The sequence below is a fragment of the Fukomys damarensis genome, unplaced genomic scaffold, assembly GCF_012274545.1.
Source record: "Fukomys damarensis isolate Sample0158 unplaced genomic scaffold, DMR_v1.0_HiC HiC_scaffold_28, whole genome shotgun sequence".
Taxonomy (NCBI): Eukaryota; Metazoa; Chordata; class Mammalia; order Rodentia; family Bathyergidae; genus Fukomys; species Fukomys damarensis.
In genome coordinates, this window is record NW_022900940.1 from 41706451 (window position 1) to 41716853 (window position 10403).

Here is a 10403-nt window from a genome sequence, read left to right on the forward strand (position 1 = left end):
CGGCGCTGATTTATCCCTGGAAAAAAAAACAACAGAAAAAAAAAAAAAAAAAAAAATCTGTTTTATAAAATAAAACAGGCCCAAATTTAGTAAGTAAATAAGAAAGCTTACATGTCTACTTAATAACAATAAAGACCTGTCTTTGTAGGCGCACATGTGTGGGTAGGTGAAGGTCTACTGGGTAATTATTGGGAGCACAGGGAACATCTGATACACATGGGTTTTGAATCAACTGACCTGTGTATGGGGGGTGTAGTTGGAGTCTGCACTGCACTGCGCCCTCCCCTGCAAAACTTTCTGCTATCATCACCTGTGCAGTCCACTCCGGCATCAAACAATTGAATAATAAAAAAATTGCTAAAAATCACAATTTTACAATTTTTTGTTTCTCTTTTTTTGGAGACAGGGTTTCCCTGTGTAGTTCAGGATAGGCTGGAACTCACAATGATCCTCCTGCCTCAGCCTTCTGAGTGCTGGGATTATAGGCGTGCACCATGCCCAGCTCCCTTAAATTTACAATTTTGTGGGGCTACGTTATTAGCTGTCCAAGACGCATGCCTGGACACAGGTTGGACACACCTGCTCTAGACAGCAAACAAACTAAAGCAAGGTGTAAACCTATAATAAAGCAAGGAGCTTAGAAAAGGAAACTAAGTATTTCTAAGTATAGGTACCTGAAAGATCTCAAAAGAAGGGAAAACTGACTAGCACTGTAACTCAGGTCCTCCAGCCACTGGCTGAGTGCACCACAGCCCAGAAAGCCAGCAGACCAGCTCTGCAGCTGCTCAAGAGGGTGAGCATTAGCATTAGGGCTAGAAGAAACTCTACCTCTTTTGGAAGAGACCTCCATTACCTTGTTGGGAAGGACCTCCTAGGGCCAACTCTCCCTGGAAAAGACCATTTCACAATAGGACCATTCAGCCCCGGAACCTCTAGAAGGAGCGGGGAGGGTTTCCTTTTCTAGTGATGTGATGGAGGCAAGACAAGGACAGGCTTTCAGTCACATGACAGTAATGTGCTGGGCTCTCTCACACTGGGCAATGCCTGAGCATTGGTAGGTGCTGGCTCAATGACTCCTCCCAACACCCTGCAGGAGGAAGCTGCTGTCTTGAGCCCTGTTACACAGACAAGTAAACACAGGTGGGGAGGGGCCGTGACCCTCCAATTTTATACAGTGAGGGTTACACCCAAGCACTCAGCCTTGCGCCTCTCTCTGTATGCAACCAGTTGGCTCAGAATTGCAGTGGGTAACGGTGGAGTCGGCAGAGCCCTGCAAAGCCCATGTCCCCAGATCCCCAAATCCCACAAGTAAGATTTTAACTCATCGACAGATGGCAGCCAACTGGCCCTTTCATAATGAGGAACAGACAGAGGCTACACAGTCATCCCCAGAACTCCCAGGAACATCACCATCACCAGGACATGCAATTTACACGTTTATGGGGGCTCAAAAGGTGACTGGAGATAAGGTATACTCTCACCTGCTTTTCTTTTGGCTATTTTTCTTTCTCTTCCTACCTTTTATATAGCATGGCTACTTTAATGGTTATGTGCTGCAAACATTCCCCTTCAGCCTGCTTTTCACTTTTGTTCAAGGTGGTTTTCTTCACATATTGAGGTTTGTTATTTTTTACATTGTTTAATCTATAATTCTTTTCCCGTGTGACTTCCAGAGACTCTTCCTCCATCCTAAGATTATAAAAGTATTTGCTGCATTTCTTTTTGGTCTTTTCTGGCAGGGTGCAGGGTCAAACATAAAAGGACCAGCAGAGGAACAGGGTTCTAGTTAGAAGTGAGGGAGGAAGTTATAGGCTCACTCTAAAGTTTCACATCAGTATCATACAACCTCTTAAATTCATTTATGTTTTCCTTGGCATCTGTGAAGCCCTCAAGATTAGAAAGAGCATGGAATGATCAGTGGTTTATCTCTCTGTAAACAGAGTTGGTAATTAACTGTCTACAAATTTTCCCTGAAGTCAAACTGCCTGCCTCTGAGATGCCGTGGGACAGCCCACCTGCTGAGCCCATCTCAACTCCCCAACAGCAGCCCCAAGGTCTCTCAGGCAGTTACTACACAGGGCTCCCAAAGGCCTCATGGGAACAGGGCTTCCCGCTTCACTGTCAGCACAAATAATCTTCATGTTCCACAGCAGCGAGTGTCAGCTCAGAAAGAACCTGAAGAAAGAGCCGGCACTGACAGACAGGGCCGAAATTTCCAGAAAACACAGAGAGCTGAGACAGTGAGGGCCAAGGGCTTGTGCAAGCAAAGAGCTAGCTTCCGCCAGGTGTGGTGGCGCACGCCTGTAATCCCAGCACTCAGGAGACTGAGGCAGGAGGATCGCTGTGAGTTCAAGACCAGCCTGGGCTACATAGTGAGTTCCAGGTCAGTCTCAACTACATAGTGAGACCCTGTCTCAAAACAAAACAAACAAAAAAACAAAGAACAAACAAGCAAAGAGCTAGCTTTCACTTCCGAGGCATTTCAAAAGCAAACTGTGCAACAATTACCCTCCCTGCTCTCCGGGGCACAGGAAATGCCCACTGTTGCTGCCCTTCCTTCCTGTTTCCCAGGCTGACCTCACCTTCTGAAGGTGCATGTCTCAAAAAAACAAACAAAAAAACAAAGAACAAACAAGCAAAGAGCTAGCTTTCACTTCCGAGGCATTTCAAAAGCAAACTGTGCAACAATTACCCTCCCTGCTCTCCGGGGCACAGGAAATGCCCACTGTTGCTGCCCTTCCTTCCTGTTTCCCAGGCTGACCTCACCTTCTGAAGGTGCCAGAAACAGGAACACAGATATGTTCAGGCTGCTAACCAAGAGCACTGGCCTGCTCTGGTTGAACTGTGGCTCTGTGGGCAAAGCTGGGCAGAATCACACCTCTCCAGGACAGGAGGACAGGGGGCCTTGTGGCCTTTGTTGCTGAAAGTTCTTGAAGTGTTTTGGGCGATGCAAACGTCTGACACAAATGACTGAGTCAAAACCCATTTAAAAAAATACTGCAGGCCGGGCATGATGGTGCACATCTGTAATTCCAGCACTGGCGAGGCAGGAGGGTCACTGTGAATTCAAGGTCAGCCTGAACTACATAACAAGACGGTTTAAATTTTTAAAAAGTATATATTCTTTATACCTCAATAAAATTTTATATCAAAGCTGGGGGATGGTACAGATGCTTCCCAGCTATTCTGGAGGCTGAGGTAGGAAGGTTGTAAGTTCAAACCCAATCTGAGCAACTGAGTGAGACCCTATCTCAAACTAAAACTTTAAAAAGGTCTGGGGATGCTGCTCAGTGGCAGAGTGCCTGCCTAGCATGTGTGAGACTCTAGGTTCAAACCGTAATACAGGAAAAAAAATACAGTATTGTAAAACACTGAATCCCTTAAGTGCCCCATCGGACCTACTGATCAGCCACAATACTGCCTACCAGCACTATGTGTTGGTGTGCAGCCTTGGGTAAAGGTATTTTTATTACTTTTTTTTTTTTTCAGCCCTGGGGATGGAACCCAGGGCATTGTGCATGCTAGGAAAACGCTCCATCACTGAGCTACACCTTGAGTTGGGAAGAAGTCTGGGCTTTATATAAACATATCAGGCTACGACTTACATTCTGAGCATGTCTGTGCTGAGAACCCAGCAACCAAGTGCATCACCAAATACATATGCCTATGCTCACTGAAAATCTCTGGCCAGCCCCTGACTCTTCTGCCTAGCTTGTGCTTGGGCAGGGTGCTTATCAATGGGGAGTTAACTAGGAAATCACTTACATATTTCTAAGGCCATCACCAAGTGTGGCTGGACACACACGCTAAGGGATGGGGATCCTTGCTAATTTCTCCTTTATTTTGGTGATGAAGCATGCTAGCTGAAGTCAGGCATATTGTGAGGCTCAGCTTTAAGCAGCTTCTCCACTAAGGGAATCAAACCTAAACTTTAAGAGAGTGCCAAGACTGCAAGCTGAAAAGAAACCTGTTATCATTCACAGCCTCAGTCTTATGCAACTAAAACAAATTACAAAAATAAACTAGATGCTAAGGCCAACAGTGAGATGGTAACAATTCCATCATAGCTCCAAATTTTGACAAACATCTTTGTTCTAGCCAAATGGCTCTAAAATGAGAACGTGAAGCTGGGCATAGTGGTACAGGCCCATAATCCCAGCAGTCAGGAGGTTGAGGCAGGAAGATCTCGAGTTTGAGGCCAGCCTGGCCTTGCTCAAAGCAAATCTGAGCTACAGAGAGAGCACCTATCTCAAAAAAGTAAAAACAAAATAACACACCAAAGAAAATGACATAAAAGAGCATCTTTCAAGAGATCGAGTGTCTTCCCTTACCAGGACAGCCTACTAATGGCTGCCAGGCAGGTGGAAAGCCCTGAACCTAAACCCATCTCTTCTAAACCTTAGACCCAGAGGTGGCAAACCTTTTAGAGCTTTCAATGATACAAACAGCCAGTCCACTGTGGCACATGTGCCATACGTTCACCACCACTACCCTATACATTCACTGCATGGTCTTCTGCAGGCCTCTAAAGAGCCCCAGAACATCACAAAAGAGACTGGGGCCCAGAAAAAAATAATTCAGTTCTGCCTGACTCCAAGACAACTGTCCTATCCTCAAATGATTGGGTGGAACTCTCTATGAGATTCCATTCCACTGAAAAGAAAGATTTCTATTCTAGGAGATGTGGGATGGGGATGCTTGCTTAAGTGAAAAGATGAAAGTTTTCCACTTTACAAGAAAAAAAAAAAATCAAAGGCTGAAGTTGCCGAGATATATAGTAAAAATGAATCTTCTATCTGTAAAATCGTGAAGGAGGATAAATAAATTCCTGCTAATTCTGTTATCACACCTCAGGTTGCAAAAGTTACCACCATGGTGTATAATTACTTAGTTAAGACAGAGAAGGCAATGAACTTGGGTATGTATTGAAAATACACAGCATAGGGCCGGGGATTTAGCTCAGCGGTTCGGTGGCCTGCCTTGCAAGCGCAAGGACCCGAGTTCGATCCCCAGTACCAAAAAAAAAAAAGAAAAGAAAAGAAAAGAAAATACACAGCACATAGAAGATGGAAGACTCGGTGCTATCCTTAGTGTTAAGTATACACTGGGGGCCTGGGATGTGGATACAGAGGGGCTCCTGTACATAAATGGTCACAGTACATTACTCATAACCCCAAAGGGGAAGCAACCCAAATGCCCAACAACTGATGACAGGTAAACATCAAGACTTCTAGCACATGCCTGGAACTGCGAACAGTGCCAAACTACATACACTGTGGTTTTTCCATATATATGTGTGTATATATACTCACAGTAAAGTTTAATCTATAAACTAGGCATAGTAAGAGATTAACCATAACTAATACTAAAACAGAACAATTTTAACAATATACTGTAATAAAAATGAAATAAAAAATTTAAAAGGCCGGGGATGGAGCTAGGTACAAAGGGCCTGGGTTCAATCGTCAGTGCTGTAAAAATAAATGAATGAGAATTATACTTTCAAAGGGCTGCTCATCATGTATCATTTTTATTTTTGGTACCGGGAATCAAACTCGGGTCCTTGCACTTGCAAAGCAGGCACTGGAACCACTGAGCTAGGTCCCCGGCCCAATGTTTCATTTTTAAATGGACAGTTTTCTTAAAATAGTAATCAGTAAAGTTTATCTGCAAGACTTATATAAGGAATGTAAACTTTTCCTCACATAAGAGAATGTCAGAAAAAGCTTGCAGCCAGGCCTGGTGGTGCACACCCCTAATCCCAGCACTGAGAAGCTGAGGCAGGAGGATTGCTGCAAATTCAAGCTCAGCCTGAACTACAAAGTAAGACCCTGTCTCAAACAAACAAACAAACAAACAAAAAATGCGAAATAAACTAAAAATCCAAAATACTTCAACATATCCCAACTACAATGCCACAATTTTTCCATATGGCGCCTCTTAGCTTGGTAACCTAAGGCTAGCATCATCACCAAATCCCAACTCTAGACTTTATTTTGTGCTCCAAGAAAGGCTCAGCTGTCTTACTCTGCAATAACAGAAAGCTTTTTTATTTTATCTTATTTTTTAGTTTTTGGCACCAGGGATTGAATAAAGACCTTGTGCTTGTGAGGCACGCAGTGGAACCATTGCATTAAATCCTCAGCCCAAGAAAGCTAAAAAAATTTTTTTCTTTTTTGGTACCGGGGATTGAACTCGGGTCTTTGTGCTTGTGAGGCAGGCCACTGACCGCTGAGCTAAATCCCCGGCCCAAGAAAGCTAAATTTTAAATATGGCCGAACCTTTATAATTGTGACTTACATGTCCCCTTCCTATGAGGCAAGACTGAAAGGGGAGGGGGCTCATTCCTATCTTTACGGGGCGGGGGATAATTACATGCAAGTTATCTGAAAATCTACTGCCCAGAGAAAACTGCTTCTAGCATTTTAATGAATTTTCCTAAATATATTCATATTTTTTTCTTATAAAATCAGAACCCTAGCTGGGTGTGGTGGCGCACGCCTGTAATCCCAGCACTCAGGAGGCTGAGGCAGGAGAATCTTTGTGAGTTTGAGACCAGCCTGGGCTACATAGTGAGTTCCAGGTCAGTCTGAACTACATAGTGAGTCCCTGTCTCAAAAAATCCAAAACAAAACAAAACAAAACAAAACAAACAAACAAAAAACCAAACAGAACCCTTGTCGATGAATTGTTTCATGACCTATTCATTTTCTTTATTTATTTTCCCATGTCAATAAATGCACAGCGATGCCAACATTTTCACAACGTAACAGCCAATTGCATGGCTGCACTCTTTTTTTCTTTAACCTCTTCTCAGTAGACTTTTGGATTGTCCTCAGGATCTTGCTGCAAACCCTGGCATGACTACCTTTGTTCATATATCCTTTTTGCAGCTGCTGGATTCTTCCTTGGAATAAATTCTCAGAAGTGAAACTGCCAGCTGCTTTTAATGTTTTGGTTTCAAATTGCCAAAAAATTTTTTTCCATCTTTTTGTTTTGAGACAGTTTCACTAAATTGCCCATGCTGGCCTTGAACTTACAATCTTCCTGCTTCCTGCCTCAGCCTCACTAGGATTATGGGTGTGTGCTGCCACACCTGGCTAAAATGCTCTTGATTTCTCACAACTTATTCTGTCACCTGCGGCCCATGACTGCTCCTACCCAGAAGGGAGGGGAGACCTGCTCTAAGATGTACTCTCTCATCATAGGAAGGTTATCTACCACCAGCCTCAGTACTTAGCAGTGCAAACCCTGATGACAGGCCCCAAGATATCATCCCATCCCTTAGTTAGTCTCAAGCTGTGAGCCAGCAGCAAAATCATAGTACAGCCCAGGTGCCAGCTGTCTGTAATCCATCCTCACCCATGTGGATTGAAATGGAGCTGAACAAAGTGTCCAGTAGTGGAGGAAACCCTCTCAATGCCTAGTCAGTCTAATTTAAAGAAAATCTGCCAATGAATATGCACCTTAACCAGGGTGATGTTCCTTTATCTTCTAGCCTTGGGGTCAAACTCCAAACCACCTCTCCTCAAAGCTGAGGTCTACACTGGTTTGCTGCTTCTACTTCTAGTGGTTGTGGGTGTGCAGGAAAAGGAGAGAACCCTAAGAACTTACATAGAAGTGAAAATGCAAGAAGTGGGCCAGCACTCTGGGGGCCACACCAGGGAAGGCAGCCAGGAGAGTCTGGAGGTAAACCTCCAGGTCCTTCTCCCTCTTTTCCACCAAGCTTCTTGAGTTTTTCCCGATTATCTTTTTGGGTGGAAGTAGATTTTTATCAATCTTTTTCTCTGCAACAAGCTGTAAGAAAATACGAGCATTATCAACCACAGAACAAGAAGCTCTGTGCTTAGTAAAACTAAGGCAAGAAGCTGATGGCAGATACTTGCTATATCTTCCACGGCAGTACCAGGATTAGTGACCCTACTAGTGTACCTGGGAAGGCTTCTTCAAATCCAATTAGTATTTGAAATACTGATGCAATACCATATGAGGAATTTCATCTGGAGACTTTGGAGACCTTGAGAAAAGCAACGCTTTGAGTGCTAAAAAGCTGCCATCCTTCCAAACCAAAATGAAAACCAATCAAGGCAGTGAGAGTGTCTTTAAAATACTTTCACTACCAATGACCCAGAGAAAGGCAGCTCTCTCTGAAAGCAAAGGAAGAAATGGACTCATGGCCAGATATTGAAGAGTAGGCTCTGGAACAGCTACATTAGGTAGAACAAGTTCAAACATGTCCTCTCCCTGAGAAACTGTCTCATATACAAACTAGATCTGGAAATCAAAGTTCAAATATGAAAATAAAAATTCAAATATGCTTCTTGCAGACAACCTCAAACTGGGATTAAACTCCTAGGAGCTACCAGTTCTTTTTTAATAAACTGGTTCATTACAATAAACTGAACACAGAAGTTGCTTTTGTCCTAAAACGTGTGGCACAATGGGAACTTGGCCCCAAAGCCCCCAAGCCCTAAGTCACAGGCTCCCAGAGCCAAGAGTTACCTTTTCATGCAGGTCATGGAAGTCACTGTATCGGTGCTTGACTGTCCACTCATGGCTGCCATCAGTAACCTGGATGATATAAACCTAAAAGGAGAAAATGACATTCTTTGTGGAAAGGGGAGACAGCCAGCAAGCCGAAGTCCCGCCCCCATAACAATAGGGTATTCAGAGTATTCGGATTTCCTTCCCCATGGCCAAAGGCAGGTGTCCTTACCCATCAGTCTCTGTATCTGACCCCTGCTCAGCAGCAGGCCCCCAATCCTCCTCTAAAACCCTAGCACTAGGTCTGGAAGGCACATGGGAAAAGCCTGTGAAGTGGAAAAGGTGACTTTACCACAATAAGGCACCCCCTTAGGTTTTACCTCCTGCTTCTAGCTAATTTAAAACCCAACTTGAGCGGTAGGTAGGGCTGCCCTTCTAAGGCTGAGAGCAGGGCAGGTCAGGCAAGACCAGCTTCTCTCATGTACCTCTTTTTAGACCTTTCACCTGGATGATAGCTGGGACTTCTGCTGCTGAACAAAAAAAAAGTACCAACAACAGACAGTGGTGGGCAATCAGCCCTAATAGGAGGCAATATAATCTAATAGTTAAAAAAGACCGGGGTTCAAAACCTACTCTGCCATTTCCTGGCTGTAACTTATGTAAGTGATTAGGAGCCCAAGGTCTCTCTGAGCCTCAATTTCTGCATTTAAAATCTGGGAGGTTTCAGGATCAAGTAAGGCAATACATGCCAAATGCTTTGTGCAGGAACTGACACCCGACAGTAGATAGGTGTGTTGGTAACATCCGCCTGGCGCACCCAGGGACAAATGATGGTAGGATCAGCCTGGATCACTCCCTTCCCTCCGTACACGGGGTGGGGGCAGTTAGAGCTTTTTGGAGGTGTCCCTCCAGCCGATGGCAGCCCCTGATCTTAGTTTTGCGTTCCTCTCTGCAGCAGGGAAGGGGGAGGAGGAAACAGTCAACAGCTAAAAGCCTCGGCTCTGAGGAGCAGCCATTTCTCTAGGGCCGGCCTGTTGCTCTAGGATCCGCCCCCAGCCTCTCTTCCATCTGGGCAGCTCCCTCTCCCTGCCCCCAGAAGAAAGAGAGCCAAGGGAAAGGACCTCGAGAAAAAGGGTTAGGAAGAGGGTCAAGGGGGTGGGGCAGACACGGAGAAAAGGCTCCCCACCTACCCTATTGGAACAAAGGACAGGAGACTGGGGGGGTGCAATGAACCCCCACCCCAGAGCAGGTTTTACCAGGCAACACCCCCCAGAGGCCTGGTATCCAACCCCACCCAGACCCGAGGGCCTCAACATCACCGTAGCCTGGAAATACAGCCCTTTTCCGTCTTTTCTCGCCTCCACAGCCTAGGAGTTGTGGGGGTGACTTGCTACCCCATGAAAGCCACGAATCCCCCTAGATTCCTCCCTCATTTGGCACAGCAGATCCCGACCGTGATCCCAGACCCCCATCAGAATGCTGCCTCCTTCACGACTTGTGGGATCTTGATTCCTCTCCCATCCCATCCTCGAGAGCCCCCCTTCCCAGTGCCCTTCCTCCTGGATCCCCTATCAAGTTCTCTCAGGCCCGCGTCCCTCGCAAGGGAAGGAGGATCTAGGTCTCTGCCTCACCTAGACTTCCCCCAGCTCAGGCCTCCTTTACCCGGATTCCTCCCAACCAAATCTCCTTTCCCACCCTCCCGAGCCCCGCCCCAGAACCCTCCTCCCTGACCTGCGGGGTCCTCGCCCGCCCCCAGCCTCGCACCCAGGGCCCGGGTCTTCGCAATCACAGACCCCGCTACCAGCAACTCCGGCTGGCCGGGCCCAGATCCCTCCCCGACCCGCTAACTGGGACTCTGGGTTCCGGCCTCCACCCCGCTTCAGGTACCGCGCCCCCTGCACACCGTGTACGTGTCTACG

The 10403-nt window shown here is 45.9% G+C and overlaps 1 protein-coding gene across 1 annotated transcript in view; it reads right to left on the reverse strand.

Annotated features, from left to right (window-relative positions):
* Window positions 1-10403, reverse strand: part of Nisch (nischarin) — a 34813-nt gene that overhangs the window by 23931 nt on the left and 479 nt on the right. The window contains exons 2-4 of the mRNA XM_010643191.2: window positions 10388-10398; window positions 8503-8586; window positions 7615-7797 (exon numbers count right to left, since the gene is read on the reverse strand). Of these exons, the coding sequence (XP_010641493.1) occupies window positions 7615-7797; window positions 8503-8586; window positions 10388-10398 (278 nt within the window). The remainder of the gene's footprint in view (window positions 1-7614; window positions 7798-8502; window positions 8587-10387; window positions 10399-10403) is intronic.